At 36.6% G+C, this 16,284-nt stretch overlaps 1 protein-coding gene across 1 annotated transcript; it reads left to right on the top strand.

Annotated features, from left to right (window-relative positions):
* Positions 1-13,042: 13,042 nt before the first annotated feature.
* LOC124919701 (peptidyl-prolyl cis-trans isomerase FKBP17-2, chloroplastic-like) lies at positions 13,043-15,861 on the top strand. The gene is made up of 3 exons (XM_047460020.1): positions 13,043-13,455; positions 15,193-15,237; positions 15,313-15,861. The coding sequence occupies exons 1-3, from the start codon at positions 13,058-13,060 to the stop codon at positions 15,665-15,667; spliced, it is 798 nt and encodes a 265-aa protein (XP_047315976.1). The 5' UTR covers positions 13,043-13,057; the 3' UTR covers positions 15,668-15,861.
* The last annotated feature ends 423 nt before the right edge of the window (positions 15,862-16,284 follow it).

Here is a 16,284-nt window from a genome sequence, read left to right on the forward strand (position 1 = left end):
TAACCGATCCTACTTAAACCGACTTACTGAATCCCAAAACCGACCCACCAAACTCCAAACCGACTTTATCCAAATCCGGTTCTATTCATGCTATGTATGTGCTGCTTCAACCTGAAACAAACCACTTCCGCACTTGAACTCAGTTCAAGGGTTTGTGACAGTTTGTGTAGTATTGAAACCCGGTGTTAATCTTTAACCGGATTAAACACCAACCTTTGAGTGCTAACCGGTCAGACCCCGGTTCCCCATCCCCGACCTAGATCCTAACAATTTGTATCAGAGCAGTTAATTTCAATACTCAAGCAAGCATGTCTTTCGATAAGCCTCCAATGCTAGAAGGTGACGATTTTGTCAACTGGAAGGCACGCATGCACCTGCACTTGATCACCATGGATGACGAGATGCAGTTCATCCTGACTGAAGGATCGATAAAGATTGATAAAGATAGGGAGGAATGGACAAAAGAAGATAGGAGAAGAAACAATCTGGACAACCATGCTAGAAATTGCATCATCAACGGTTTGGACAGAAATACGTTTTGTAAGGTCAGAGATTGCAAAACCGCAAACCGCAAAGGAAATATGGGAAACGGTGATTCAAATTCATGAGGGAAATGAAAGAAACCAAGGAAAACAAGATAATGGTGGCTACCCAGAAGTTTGAAAACATTAAGATGAAACCGGGAGAAACAATGAGGGAGTATAGTGACCGGTTCACAGATGTGATAGACGAGCTATCAATTCTTGGAAAGAAGTACGATAACAAGGAAATCATCATGAAAGCGTTAAGGTCTCCTCCAAGTGCATGGGACATAAAGACGATGGTGATGAGGGAATCAAACTGCCTAAGCAAGATGAAGCTACACGATGTATTCGAAGATCTTAAGGCATATGAGTTTGAAATGAGATCTAGGACTGAAGATGAAGATTCAGCCTCAACCTCCAATAAAGCATTGGTCACATCCATAGAACTGGTTGCTCCTGCACCAATTAGAACCGCTGAACAGTTTACCGAGGATTCCATGGCAATGCTCGCACAGAAATTGGGCAGATTCATGAAGAGAAGCCAACCGAAAAACAACAACTACGGTGATAAATCTAATGTTAGATGTTATAATTGCAATTGTTTGGGACATTTCAGGTGGTAATGCAGAAAACCAAGACGAGATGACCGGAAACCTGATGATCAGAATCACCAAAATAATTATCAACAAACCAGTGAAGGAAAAGAAGTTCAGAAAGCACTGATAGCCGATGATGGAGGAAGCTTATGGGCTCACAGTGACAGTGATGATGAACTCACATGTCTCATGGCAAATGAGGAACAGGTATTTGATTCTCCCTGTGAAGAATTTACTAAAGATGAGTTATTTATGGCCCTAAATGACATGGTAGCAGAGTATAAGAACCTATTAACATTAATACCAACCCAACTCAACTTTAAAGCCGACCCCATAGCACCAACCTTGACCGAACCAAAAACCATCCAACTTGATAAAATCCTAGAAACCGAGATAGCACCTGAACTATCCTCTAAGACCGAACAGCTCAAGAAGTCAGTTCAAGAATTGACCGAAGAGGAAGATGCTCGAACCCAGTATCGAATAGCCGCATGGAAAAGATCCAGTGAAATGGTGAATAAGTTGTCCAAATATAAAAGACATCCCAAATGCAAATTTGGTCATGGGTACAAAGACAGCAAATCTGCCAACTAGAACCATTCGGACAAAATGAAGCTCACAAAAGATAACCTTCCCTTTGTAAGATTTTTCAAGAGCTCGTCAACCGATGATGAGGAACAAAGTGATTCAAAACCGGACGACGAAATAACTTATGTAAGTCTAACTGACTCCGAAAAATGGATTCATCCAGAGAGAAGGAAAATCAACCGGCCCAAAGGTAAGCAAGCCGATCCACGACCACATAGGATAAACCAAAGGCCACCTCCGAATAAGGCACTCTTATGAAAACAAAAAGACGCCAAACCAAGTGCAGGAAAACTAGTCAGAACCATAACCGGGAAAGTTGTCCGACTTATTAAAGTTTGGATACCTAAGGGACTAATCAATTGTGGACCCAAGTAAATGTGAGTACCAAATAGTTATAAATATGTATATTTTGCAGGATATGAAGAAACGGCTAGGAAATTCTGAGTGGTACCTGGACAGCGGTTGTTCCAGACACATGACTGGAAACAACAACCTTCTAACCGACATCAAAATAGAAACCGGTGCAATGATTGTCTTCGGTGATAACTCAAGAGGTAGAACTGTGGGCAAGGGTAAGATTGTCCATGGTAATTTAACAATTGACAATGTACTTTTAGTTGAAAATCTACACTTTAATCTGCTAAGTATTAGTTAGATGTGTGATGTTGGATATACAGTAAAATTTTTTAAACATGTCTGCTTAGTTAAGAATTCTCAGGGTAACATACTACAAACCGGAAATAGGTTAGGAAACATATACAAGGTAGATTGGAAAAATAAAGTAGAACACCTTGTTTGCATGGTAGCTAAAACCGGTCAAACCTGGCTGTGGCATAAAAGGCTAAATCATCTAAACCTCAAAACCTTAAACTATATCCGGGGTAAAAAGCTGGTTGACGGAATTCCTGATATAGTATTCAATAAGGATAAGGTTTGTTCAACGTGTCAAATGGGTAAACAAACTAAATCAACTTTTAAGAGTAAAGGACACATTCAGTCTAACCGATGCTTAGATCTTCTTCACATGGACCGATTAGGGTCATCAATCTAGGCGGTATGTTGTATACTATGGTAGTTGTTGATGATTATTCTAGGTATACATGGGTAATATTTTTAGCATCCAAACGTGAAACTGCATCTAACTTAATCACATTACTTAAGCGTTTACAGAATGAAAAATCAACACGCATCAATAGCATTAGGAGTGATAGAGGAACCGAATTTACAAATAGTACTCTAAATGCATTTCTTGATGAATCCGGCATTAGACACGAGTTGTCTAGTGCTAGAACTCCTCAACAGAACGGCCTGGCCGAGTGAAGAAACTGAACTCTCAAGGAAGCCGCAAGGTCCATGATAGCTGATTCAGGTGTTGCTAAAAAATTATGAGTTGAGGCTATCAATACTGCATGTTACACACAAAACCGGTCTTTGATTAACAAGTTTCACAACAAAACACCGTATGAAGTATACTTTGATAGGATTCCTAACCTTAGGTATCTTAAAATTTTCGGTTGTAAATGTTACATTCACATAAATGGCAAAAATTACCTATCTGTTTTGATGCAAAATCCGATATTGGGATCATGCTAGGTTACTCAGCAGTTAGTAAAGCTTATAGAGTGTATAACACTAAAACTTTAACCGTGGATGAATCTCTTCATGTCGTATTCGATGAATCGGTTGAAAGTAACACTGCATCATCCTTTGATCTACACAACAGATTGGAAAATAACAATATCCAATCTGATAGTGAAGATGAGGTTCCGGTTTTCAAACGGTTTGTCCATGACCAAATGGGTGATGATGAAGCTTAGCCGGATCAAGCTGCCACACAACAGGAAGCTGACACCTCGGTTCAAACTGAGGAAATTGGTCGGTCTGACATTTTTGTTCATCCTACCGATATGTCTAGCCTTGATCAAATAAACGACAATTTGATAGACACTCCTGAACCGAATATCAAAAGGAACACTAATCATCCTCCTGAGCTAATTATAGGTGACCCTTCAAAACCCGTTCAAACTAGGCAACAAATCCTGGAGAAATACTTTAATTCCGCTTTCATATCCCAGATTGAGCCAAAAAGGGTGGATGAAGCATTGTCAGATCCGGATTGGATCTTGGGAATGCAAGAAGAGTTAAACCATTTTGAGAGTAACAAAGTCTGGTACCTAGTCCTTAGACCGAAAGATCAACCGGTCATAAGAACAAGGTGGGTATTTAGAAATAAACTCAATAAAGACGGTTTGGTCACGAGGAACAAAGCTAGATTAGTGGCACAAGGATACAAACAGGAAGAAGGCATTGATTTTGAAGAATCAATTGCTCATGTAGCTAGGATTGAAGCCATTAGGATTTTTCTAGCCTTCGCTACATTCAAAAACTTTAAAGTTTTTCAAATGGATGTTAAAAGTGCATTTTTAAATGGTAATCTAACCACCCAGTTTTAAAAATGCTGACCTACCTAATCATGTATACCGCCTAAATAAAGCATTATACGGTCTAAAACAAGCTCCTAGAGCTTGGTATGATATACTAACCGCATTTCTGTTAAAATATGACTTCACCATAGGTTCGGTGGATAAAACCCTATTTAAATTTGAGAAAAAGGAGCATATCCTACTTGTTCAAATATATGTGGATGATATCATTTTCGGATCAACCGATCCTAAGCTGTGTGATAAATTCTCAACCTTGATGACAAACAAATTTGAGACGAGTATGATGGGAGAATTAAGCTTTTTCCTAGGCCTTCAAGTTAAACAGCTCGAAGTAGGAACTTTCATAAGTCAACCCAAATACACAAAGAAACTTCTAAAGAAATTTGGGATGGACACATGTTCTTCTGTCGCTACTCCAATGAGCTCATCAGTCAAATTGGACAAGGATGATTACGGTCAGGCAGTAGATCTAACGACATATCGTGGAATTATTGGTTCACTCTTATACCTTACAGCAAGTAGACCGGATATACTATTTGCAGTCGGAGTGTGTGGAAGATTTCAGGCTAATCCAAAACAGTCTCACTATACAGCCGCTAAGCGAATCTTGAAATACCTAAAGGAAACCCCTAAAGTCGGTTTGTGGTATCCAAAGGAATCATCTTTCAACCTCACAAGTTACTCAGATGCAGACTATGTAGGTTGTAAAGTTGACAGAAAAAGTATCAGCGGAACATACCAATTCCTAGGTGATTGGCTTGTCTCATGGACAGCAAGAAGCAAACATCGGTTGCCACATCAACCGCAGAAGCTGAATATCTGGAAGCCGGAAGTTGAATATCTGAATATCCTAAGCTGTGTGATAAATTCTCAACCTTGATGACAAACAAATTTGAGACGAGTATGATGGGAGAATTAAGCTTTTTCCTAGGCCTTCAAGTTAAACAGCTCGAAGGAGGAACTTTCATAAGTCAACCCAAATACACAAAGAAACTTCTAAAGAAATTTGGGATGGACACATGTTCTTCTGTCGCTACTCCAATGAGCTCATCAGTCAAATTGGACAAGGATGATTACGGTCAGGCAGTAGATCTAACGACATATCGTGGAATTATTGGTTCACTCTTATACCTTACAGCAAGTAGACCGGATATACTATTTGCAGTCGGAGTGTGTGGAAGATTTCAGGCTAATCCAAAACAGTATCACTATACAGCCGCTAAGCGAATCTTGAAATACCTAAAGGGAACCCCTAAAGTCGGTTTGTGGTATCCAAAGGAATCATCTTTCAACCTCACAAGTTACTCAGATGCAGACTATGTAGGTTGTAAAGTTGACAGAAAAAGTACCAGCGGAACATACCAATTCCTAGGTGATTGGCTTGTCTCATGGACAGCAAGAAGCAAACATCGGTTGCCACATCAACCGCAGAAGCTGAATATCTGGAAGCCGGAAGTTGATGTTCACAACTCCTATGGATCCAACAACAACTGAAGGATTTCGGTATCACCGTCGAAGAGTCTCCGATATTCTGTGATAACACAAGTGCCATAGCAATCACATACAATCCGGTCCTACACTCTAGAACCAAGCACATCGACATAAGGCATCACTTCCTCCGAGAACATGTTATGCTGAAGCATATCCGGCTGGAATACGTATCAACAGAACAACAAGTAGCCGATATCTTCACAAAGCTCCGCAGGAAGCTAAGTTTTCTTACTTCAGAAAATACTCAGTTTAACCGATATTAATCAGCTCATTTCTTAAATTCTCAAATATCTAAAAGGAAAATCGGTTCGGACAGACAAAACCGGCAGTTCTTCCTAAATTGTCGGAAACTGAATTCACCATCGTACTTATTGAAGAACCGTTTTGTCTATCAGTCAGAGTAAACCGATCGGCTACTTAGTGCTTACACTAATTAACCGCATCGGAACCAATGACTGAAAAATGACCGGTTTGGAAATAATAAACTCTGGCTTATTGGGCTTCCGAACAGAATTGGAACAATTATCTGCGTTTAGATGTATCTGTTCTGAAAAGATACATTTTCAAAGCAAAATGGTCATACCTTAAAAGACGTGAAGATATGATATCTTTCACCGTCTAGGCCTATGATTCACATCCTAGGCTGTAGACATGCTCATTTCATGCAATATGTTTTATCCTATGGTTAATAGATCAAATCACCTGCTATACACTGGATAATACTATCATCCCTCCACTAATATATAAGTTAGGTAAACATCAGACAAAATATCCACAAGTATCAACTTATCATCTCACTAAGACAAAAATGTCTCAGTTTCAAAACATTCTCCAAGTTGATTTCAACTCCGCTCAAGGAACAGAGCACTACGAGATATTCAAAATTATCAAGTCTCTTGAGGACGCCGGTCTAAAATCCTTTTTAGATGACAAACCATGTCATCTTCCCTGAAACCGTTTTGGAGTTCTTCTACAACGCAAGGGTCTTCCGCGGCACCTCGTACTTTGACACCCTTATTCAATCAAGGGTTGGAGGAACCGTGTTTGACTTTTCGGAGAGTGACTTTGCTCGGTGCTTCGATCTTCCGAAGCAAGGGCTTACCGATCTAAACGTTCCGACCGAACTAAAGGCCGAAATCTCTTTGAACTTCTCTCGGTCGAACCGTCCGGTCAGTGACCACGGTGTCAGGTCATCATTGAGGGCTGAATACCAACTCCTCAATGATATCATCGGTCGGGGCATCCTAGGTAAGGATGTGATCAACACTTACTATGCCACAGTTTTCAATATGATGACCGCTATCACAACAGATACGCCGGTCAACTGGTCTAGGGTGTTGTTCGATGTCTTGATCTGGATGATCACCACTCGCCATACCGGCCTCATTCCCCAGATCAGCTGCCTACTCATGGAACTCGGGGTTCCGCTCTATCCGGGCGAAGGGATGAACCAGGCTCAAGTAATAACCAGGGAAGTTGCCGACTCGTTCTATGAGCGGTTCGAGAAGGCCTGGAAAAAGAAGAACCGACATCTCAACTCCTCCGGCAATTAAGTCACTCCTTCATACAACCGGTCATTTTGCTGTACGTACCGGTTGTATTGTCATCCTACTCCATCATTATCTTTTCGGTTAATCTATGTGTTTCTTTCGGTTTGTTATAACTATATTTTCATTAATGAAAAGTAACTTTTGAATTCCAACTACATGGGAAACTACACAAACCTAGTTATTTCCCAACTAGATTCCCCTCCTCGAGCTCCGCAACCGGTCAAAAGTAACTCCTTCCCAAGGAGTTTTGGAAATATAAGTATTCCCAACACTAATAAGACAAAATGGAATATTAGCATTAAATGCTCCTATTTTCCCTCCAATCTCAAATCTATATAAGGAACCCCCTTTATCAATTCAGTATATCTCCAAACAACTTATAATTTCTTAAACTCTCTCTCTCTTAGCAAAATTTGAAAGAATGTCTAACCGTACTCTAAGAAATTATTTATACATCGATTTCGACTCCGTCCTCAAGATTGAGGATCTTGAAGTGAAGGAACTCCTCTTTGAATCCCTCATCGACACCGGCCTTCGTGACTTTCTCGAAGAATCTAGAGCCATGTTCATTCCAGAGGTAATGGAATTCTTCAATAATGCAGCCATATCCGGCGATGTCATTACTTCCATCGTGAAAAACCACATCTTTGTTCTTCACGAAAGCGGATTCTCCCGGATGTTCAATATGCCCACTGAAGGGTTCTCCGACTTCCCATCCCGGGTGGTGAGTGCAGCGGTTGACTATGCGGAAATGTTCTCCGGAACCGATGTACAGGTGGAGAACTACGGTCTGAAAACCCGCCTCGCCCATCACATCCAACTCCTTCACGAGATCGTCAACCGATCTATCATCTGCCAATCTACGAACCAACACTATTATAAGAAAGTCTTCGACATGATGACCTACATCATCAGCAACACCCCCATCAACTGGTCACCGATCATCTTCAATAACCTGAAGACCATTATCGAGACAAAGAAAGGTTTCGGCTATGCCCCCCACATAAGCTGGCTCATTCATACACACCATCCAAATCTTGGACCGGGTACTCCGGTGAACCTCTCAAATGTTCTCAACGAGGAAGTGGTGGAGGACAAACTCTCTAAAATAATCGTTACATAATTTATAATATTTTATCTTGTGTACTCTAAACCGATCTTTGCATCGGTGTCTATTATGTCCTTTTCTTTTAATCAAATGATCATTTAAATTACTAAGTTCGAATACCAGGATAAAATCGCAAAGTTAAAATGATCAATCGGTTAAAAAGGCTAACCGCTTCATCACCGGTTAAATAACCGTCTCATAAATCAAACGATTACAATACAATACCGCTCTCTTAATCAACGGTTACAAAGATAATCGCATCCCACTAAGATCGGTTGCTCCACCGACTTCACCTTTCACCGGTACCTCAGGCGGTCAAGGATCCTCCTCTAGACCTGGCGCCGATCCCTGCAATCCGGGCAAGAGAATGATGACTACCTACATGCTGGATAAATTCTTGCCCAAGAAAAAGAGAGAGAAGATTTCTTTAATTATATATTACCTATGTTTAACTTAGTATAATTTTATATATATATCAAGTATTTTTGGAAACCGGCCTACATTTTCATTCTTGCATGATTTTGAATATTTTAAATAAAATAATCAAAAAGGGAGAAATTGATAAGATAAAAAAAATTCAAAAGACAATTTTTCTCAAATTTTTCGAAAAAAATTTCTAAGTCATTTTCCAAAAATTCGGCCAAATGAACTATTAAAGAAACCGGCTTACATTTTCATTCTTGCATGGTTTTGAATATTTTAAATAAAATAATCAAAAAGGGAGAAATTGTTAGATAAATTAGACCGGTTAAAATAAGAACTTATCGAAATAAACTTCATGTGCAGGAGAACGGTTAAAGAATCAGGATCGGTCAAGTAATTCAATCGGTCAAGCAACACAACCGGCCAAGAACCTAACCGATCAGGAAGACAAGACCGGTTAGAAAAGAAGGCCAAAACCGTTGGTCATCCAGTTAACCTAAACAACCGATCGGTGCAAATAGATACTTTGAGTATCTGTTGAAGATGATACCAAATGGACAAATCATAGTATTTCCATATTCATACAAGTCTGAGGATAATCTGCAGGCTGTAGAAGATCGTCCGACAAGATCTTCCCACTTTGGGATAAATCAGAGGCGCAACCCTCCAGGTGCAGGCAACTGTCCAACCGACAGTTGCCATATTAAGTAAAAGACAAACCTAGTCGGTTTGACCTATACACTGGAAGCCTAGACCGCCAGGTCTGAATCACTGAACCTCTGCTCAAACAATCAGATTCAAGGAAAAGAAATGTGACAGTTGGCACATTTCACATATAAAAGAAGGAGCTGAAGAGGAGTAAATGCAGTTACAAAGTTACAAGAGAAAATATTTAAGAGTTAGACCAACCCAAGTTGTAAGTGGTCTTTATCTCTCTAAATTAAAAGAGCTTAAGTGTGTATTTGAAGTGAGATTACAATTTCGGTGAAAATTGTACGAGTGTTATCGAGCAGCAAATAAGTCTCGATCGGATTGTGTTTGTGTATTCCTTAGTGAATATCCTTCTCGCGGTTTCGAGAGGAAGGGGTGACGTAGGAGTTTATCTCCGAACATCCATAAAACATGTCTTGTCATTTACTTTCTGTTGGCTTTACTTACTAACCGATCCTACTTAAACCGACTTACTGAATCCCAAAACCGACCCACCAAACTCCAAACCGACTTTATCCAAATCCGGTTCTATTCATCCTATGTATGTGCTGCTTCAACCTGAAACAAACCACTTCCGCACTTGAACTCGGTTCAAGGGTTTGTGACAGTTTGTGTAGTATTGAAACTCGGTGTTAATCTTTAACCGGATTAAACACCAACCTTTGAGTGCTAACCGGTCAGACCCCGGTTCCCCATCCCCGGCCTAGATCCTAACAACATTGTATTTTGATAGAACAAAGGTGAGTAAAATTTGGCATTGTTATTCATAACACCAATGGTATTTTGGACTATGTGCACTTAGATGTCTAGGGACCTGTCAAGACCCCATCTCATGGAGGTAGACATTATTTGTTTACTTTTGTTGATGAGTTTTCTAAAAGAGTGTGGATGTTTACTATGAAGAACAAAGATGAAGTGTTTGAGATCTTTCTTAAGTGGAAAACTCAAGTTGAAACGAGATAGGAAGAAAGCTCAAAATTTTTCGAACTGATAACGGTGGAGAATACAAGAATGATCAATTCTAGAAGTTATGTCTAGAGTGTGGAATAGTTTGACACTTCACAGTTAGAAAAACACCATAATATATTGGAGTATCAGAACGTATGAACACGACATTAGTGGAGAAAGTTCGTTGTATGTTGTCTAATGCTTGGTTAGACATGAAATTTTGGGCAGAAGTTGTGACATATGCTAAATATTTGGTAAATCGCCTACCATCATCTACACCTGGTGGAAAGACTCCATTAGAGGCATAGTTTAGAAAATTTGCAACTAATTATGATTATTTACATATTTTTGGTTCTAAAACATATTATCATGTAGTTGAATCAAATTTAGATCCACTAGAAAAGAATGCTCTCTTTATGGGATTTACTACTAGAGTTAAAGGATAACGATTATAGTGTTTGGATGCAAAGAAACTCGTTATTAGTAGAGATGTTACTTTTTGATGAATATTCAATGTTAAATAAGGTAACACCAGACAAAATGACTATACTCCACATTATGTAGAGTTTGAGTAGATAAATATAAGGCTAACTACAAGTTACTCTCTAATGACAATGAAGAGCCAGATGAGTAAGAGGTTCCAATCTAAGAACCTTCGCAATAATGTGAATCAATTGTTGTGAATAGACCAAGACAAGTTATTCAAAAACCATCTCGGTTTATTGACATGGTATCCTATGAACTTCCAATCGTAGATGATTCCATCCACCTTTTATGATGTCTTTCGAAGTACTAAAAATGGAAAGCGGAAAGATGCTATGGAAGATGAGATGAAATCTCTTCAGAAAAATGATATATGTAAGTTGATGCATCTACCAAATGGGAAGAAGGTTATTTGTTGTAAATGGATCTTTGCTAAGAAAGAAGGATTTCCCAAAAATTTGATGTTCGCTACAATGCAAGATTGGTAGCAAAAGACTACGCTTAGAAGGAATGAGTTGATCATAATGAGTTATTTTCTCTTGTTGTTAAACACTCTTTAATTAAAATTTTGTTCTTGCTAGCGTATATGAATTTGGAGCTAGTTCCACTAGATGTGAAGACCGCATTCCTATAAGGTCATTTGAATGAGGAAATCTACTGTCTCAACCAGATGGATTCAAAGTTGCTGATAAAGAAAATTAGGTTTGCAAGTTGAACAAATCATTGTATGTTTTGAAGTAATCGTCGAGACAGTGGTACAAGCAACTTGACAAGTTTATGATGGACCACAAGTACACAAGAAGTAAATTAGATTCATGTGTGTATTTGCACAAATTTCAAGATGAGTCTTATATATATCTACTCTTGTACGTTGATGATATGTTGATAATATCAAAGAGACAATTTAAAATTGACAAACTGAAGGATCAATTGAGTAAAGAGTTCGAGACGAAAGACATGAAAAAAACCAAATTTAAATATTGTTTATATTTGGTAAATATATTGCCCGTTTGAATCGGCGCTAAAGAGAACCAATTAGAAACACTTAAAAACTATTTTTTAATGATGAAGATTTGTATTGGATATTGTGTCAATTTAGAAATTTATTGTTTTTTGGCACAATTAGAATCCTACATCGGATGATGACGGAAATGGGGAAGTTTTTTAATATATAAAAGAAATTCTTCTCACAATTAGAATCTCACACTAGAAGATGATGGGTGTGGGGGAAGTTTCTTAGTCTATTAAAGAAACCCTCCTTTCTTTGATTTGTTGCACTCAACATCTATATCTCTTCTTCCTTATTAATTGATAGTCTTAGTGCTTTAAGACGTAAGTAACATTTGGCCAAACTCCGTTAACAAATTTTTAATGTGTTCTTTTGTTTCTTCTTTTATTCTATAAGTCGTCCATAAAAAATAGGTCTTTAGTCATTGAATGGGACATCACTGACCTAATAAAAAAAATGACCGTGATAGGAGGTGCTTCCCTTACACCAGATCTGATCTCTTGAATATCCATAGTCTCATCTTAGTCTCATACCTCCGAGCAATCATGCACACATGTCCAAACTGGTGAAGGTTGAGATGGTATTAAAATGTTATATAGAATTATATATATATATATATATTAGGTATATAGACATTATATTAACTTATAAAAGAAACTTATATAATATAATAATATAAAAATTATATTAATACTTACAAATATATTATTATATATTATTATATATTATAACATATGTTTAATTTATTTATTTTTTTGGGATGAAATACACTTTATTGAGATATTTTAGCCAATAATATTTGTAATAAGAAATGAGTCTTCATTGTGAGTAGTTGTTGATTGGTTAGGAGAATGTAAAGATTTTAGACCTAACAAAAAAAAAAATTATTTTATAACCGCATTATATGTTGATGAATAATTTGGATTGAAAAGAACAACCTTCACCAACCAGACCGACCGATTCACTTAATTCTTAATTAATATTCATCACATTGAGAAGCTATAAATTTTAGTTTACAACACTTACATTATGAATTTAATATCAAGCAAAATAAAGATGTCACAAAGTCTCTTTTTTTTAATATTTTGCAGAAATATTACTTGATTGAGTTATTTTTTTGTTTGTTACTCTCATCCTTGCCCTATTATTTCATTTAAATATGGATAAGATGGGTGTGGGACCATGTCCAATAAGAGAGAGCTCCATCATGATTCTGCTTATCCTCAAGAAATGGCTTCCCTCTTACGATCCCCACCCTTTCTCTCTCATTCGGTTAAAAAAAGAACTTACCATTTTTCTTCATCTCAAGCTCCACCACCGCCGCCTCAGCCGTCAAAAACACCTCCAGAACTGCAGTCTTTAAAAGTGGTATCTCCAGACCTGCCATTGTTGAGTGAAAAAGTTGAGACAAGGGGCAAAAGAAATAGGTCCGTGGAGTCAACAGATTGGATAGCTTCGTCTTTAACGAGAAGATTTGGGCTTGGTGCTGGTCTTGCTTGGGCGGGTTTCCTAGCCTTCGGTGTCATCTCAGAACAGATTAAAACTAGACTTGAAGTCTCTCAACAACAAGCAAACACAAGGTACCTAATGTAGAGCATCCTTATCTATGACCCATTTTTTGTCATGATCATAGTGATATCATGAAAAGAGCTTTATCACTAAGATTTTGGTGATTGTGCTTATCCATGATCAACAAAATCTTGATCATGAATTAAGAAATATTAGTAAATAAAAGAGGATAATTAGTAAAAATAGAGAAAATGGTATTTTTTTGTGCTCCGAACTATAGTAAGAGTGTTCTCTATTTATATATCTCGAAAAATTATGAATTTTGATATATATATATATATATTTAAATTATAAATAATATTAAAATCGGGTTTTAAAGAAAAGAGATAAAGAAAATTTGGGCAACCAATCAGATGCCGACAAATGGCAGCATTTGATTGGATGACTTTGGTTGTGATTTTTGTCCTAACTTGACAAAAACCAAGACCCAATAATATGATTTTGGTTTTGGTCATGGAATGATCAAACATTTGGTAATGACCAAACATTTGGTCATGATAAATTGACAAGATCAACCATAACCAGCATTATCACCCATTTTTGGGTCATGGATAAAGATGGTCTAATAGTTCAATTAACAAACCTTCCAATTAATAACATAAATTCTAAATTAGTTGTATTTATTCATTTTCATCAAAAAATATATATTTGCTAATCAATTTAAATATTATTGTTAATAAGAATCCAACCTGAAATATTAAACTATTTGCTCTTTTTTAATTTTTAAGGAACGGGAAGCATATCTCCCCTATTTTGAGCTATTTCCTTTTTACTTGGATGTTCTCTTGGATTTTCCTTACTTGTAAGGATATGTTTTGATGGATTTTCCACAATATTATTTGGCCCTTCACGATACTTTTATGAATAAAATGTTTTTTCCTTTAAATAAAAGCAACATTCATTTTGATTGTAGATTTATAACTACAAGTTTGGACTAATATGCTTAATCTGTCATGTTAAATTCTGATTATAAAACTCATATTAAAATATGATGTTACAAAGGTGGATTATTGTGCTAACTAATCTCATCTGATTATTTATTGATTTTTGTAAGAAATTACCAACAAAGCTAGTTACAAAATAAAAACAGTTACTAACTTTATTTTTTCTTTCTATAAATATATTCACACATTTATGTCTATCTTTGGTTCTGATAAATTAGTTGCTTTATTTTTTATTTCAGTTTATTGAAATGAGATACCGATGATTTGTTTTGTTTTTTAAAAGAAAAATTTCATTCTTTAAAATAAAACAACAAGAATAAAGACAGTCAAATGAGCAATATACATTTGATTTCCAACACAAATGTTAGTCTCAAACAACTATGGTTCATTCATTTGAGCTGCACAAAAAAAATCGATAATGTAACCAAGTGAGCACATCGAGTTACCTTATCACATTGTCAACATAAAAAGGTTTGAAATTATGATCTTCTTCTCCATAGGTGTATTTTTTTCAATGATTTATTTGTTTATTTCACCAAAATATAACCAGTATTGACTACTATTTCTTTTCAGCATCACTAGTGAGACACATATCCAGTTAGTTACATATTCATTATCATTTTAAATAAGCATTTTAAAACTTTTTTATGATACTTTTTTTAAAGACATTTTCTTCTAATTTTGTTAGTGCAATCACTCCCTTTACAATTCACTAAGTTAATATGAAAGAAGTGATACAAATTGCAAATAGTCATATTATTACTTTGATCAGTTACATGATAAGACTAAATATACCCTTCACAGGGATGTAGAGGAGCAAAAGGAAGTGGTTTTGCCTAATGGCATAAGGTAAATTAAACTAATTTCCTTATAAAACTTCTTTCAGTTATTGATGTCCTAAAATAAAAGATGAAAACATAAAAGGTACTACGAGTTGAGAGTTGGTGGCGGATCTTCACCAAGGTCAGGGGACTTGGTCGTGATCGGCCTCAAGGGCAAAGTCGAAGGAACTAACCAATCTTTTGTGGACACATTTGAGAGCAAAAAGAAGCCTCTAGCCTTGGTGATGGGGTCTAGGCCATACACGAAGGGAATGTGTGAGGGTATAGATTATGTTGTAAGGTCAATGAAAGCGGGTGGCAAGAGAAGGGTTATTGTCCCTCCAAACTTAGGCTTTGGAGAGAAAGGTTCAGATTTTGACTCTGGAGTTCAAATCCCACCAAATGCTACCCTCGAGTATATTGTGGAGGTTGATAAGGTCTCCATTGCTCCTGCATGATGCTTGTGCGTATAAGTTTAGGACAAATATTAGAATTTTGGTTTGATAAATGCAAAATTGGACTTTCTTCTTATTTCCTATAGTTTTGAGATGTATAGTTTTTCAGTTTTATTTTTCAAATCTAGGATTCCAACTTATGATATGATGTTGTACCAATTCATTTGGCAAATAAAAAATGTAATATTATTTAATCATATTGTTTTAGCAATTAGAAATATATATTTTCATGGGTTGACATGTTGTGATTCAAAATAGGAGATCAATTTGTTTGTAAAATAAAACTGTGATATCTTTCAACAATAATTTTTTTTAGGAAGAAAAGGGTCTCTCTTTCTTTATTTTTTGAAGGATGGAATTTTTCATTAAACTGTAGTTTTAATAGGAACTCAAAATTACATTGAATTACAAAACAAAAGACCATACAATTAAAATTATGTTAATGGTGATCATAAGGTACTCAAACTTAATTAAGAATAAATCATCACATAACCAAAATTGTGTTAAATTATTGTAATGCATATCACTATTAAAATAAATATAAATTATGTTCACTTGTGGATGTCTATGTTTAGTCTTTACGTTAATCATATAAGAATTATAATGAGTTATATTAGATA

The sequence above is a fragment of the Impatiens glandulifera genome, chromosome 1 (assembly GCF_907164915.1).
Source record: "Impatiens glandulifera chromosome 1, dImpGla2.1, whole genome shotgun sequence".
Classification (NCBI taxonomy): Eukaryota; Viridiplantae; Streptophyta; class Magnoliopsida; order Ericales; family Balsaminaceae; genus Impatiens; species Impatiens glandulifera.

Coding starts and splice junctions, on each gene's coding strand:
- LOC124919701 (XM_047460020.1), top strand. CDS start 13,058: ATGTCCAATAAGAGAGAGCTCCATCATGATTCTGCTTATCCTCAAGAA. Junction 13,456..15,192: donor CAACAACAAGCAAACACAAG/GTACCTAATGTA, acceptor TACCCTTCACAG/GGATGTAGAGGAGCAAAAGG. Junction 15,238..15,312: donor GTTTTGCCTAATGGCATAAG/GTAAATTAAACT, acceptor AAAACATAAAAG/GTACTACGAGTTGAGAGTTG.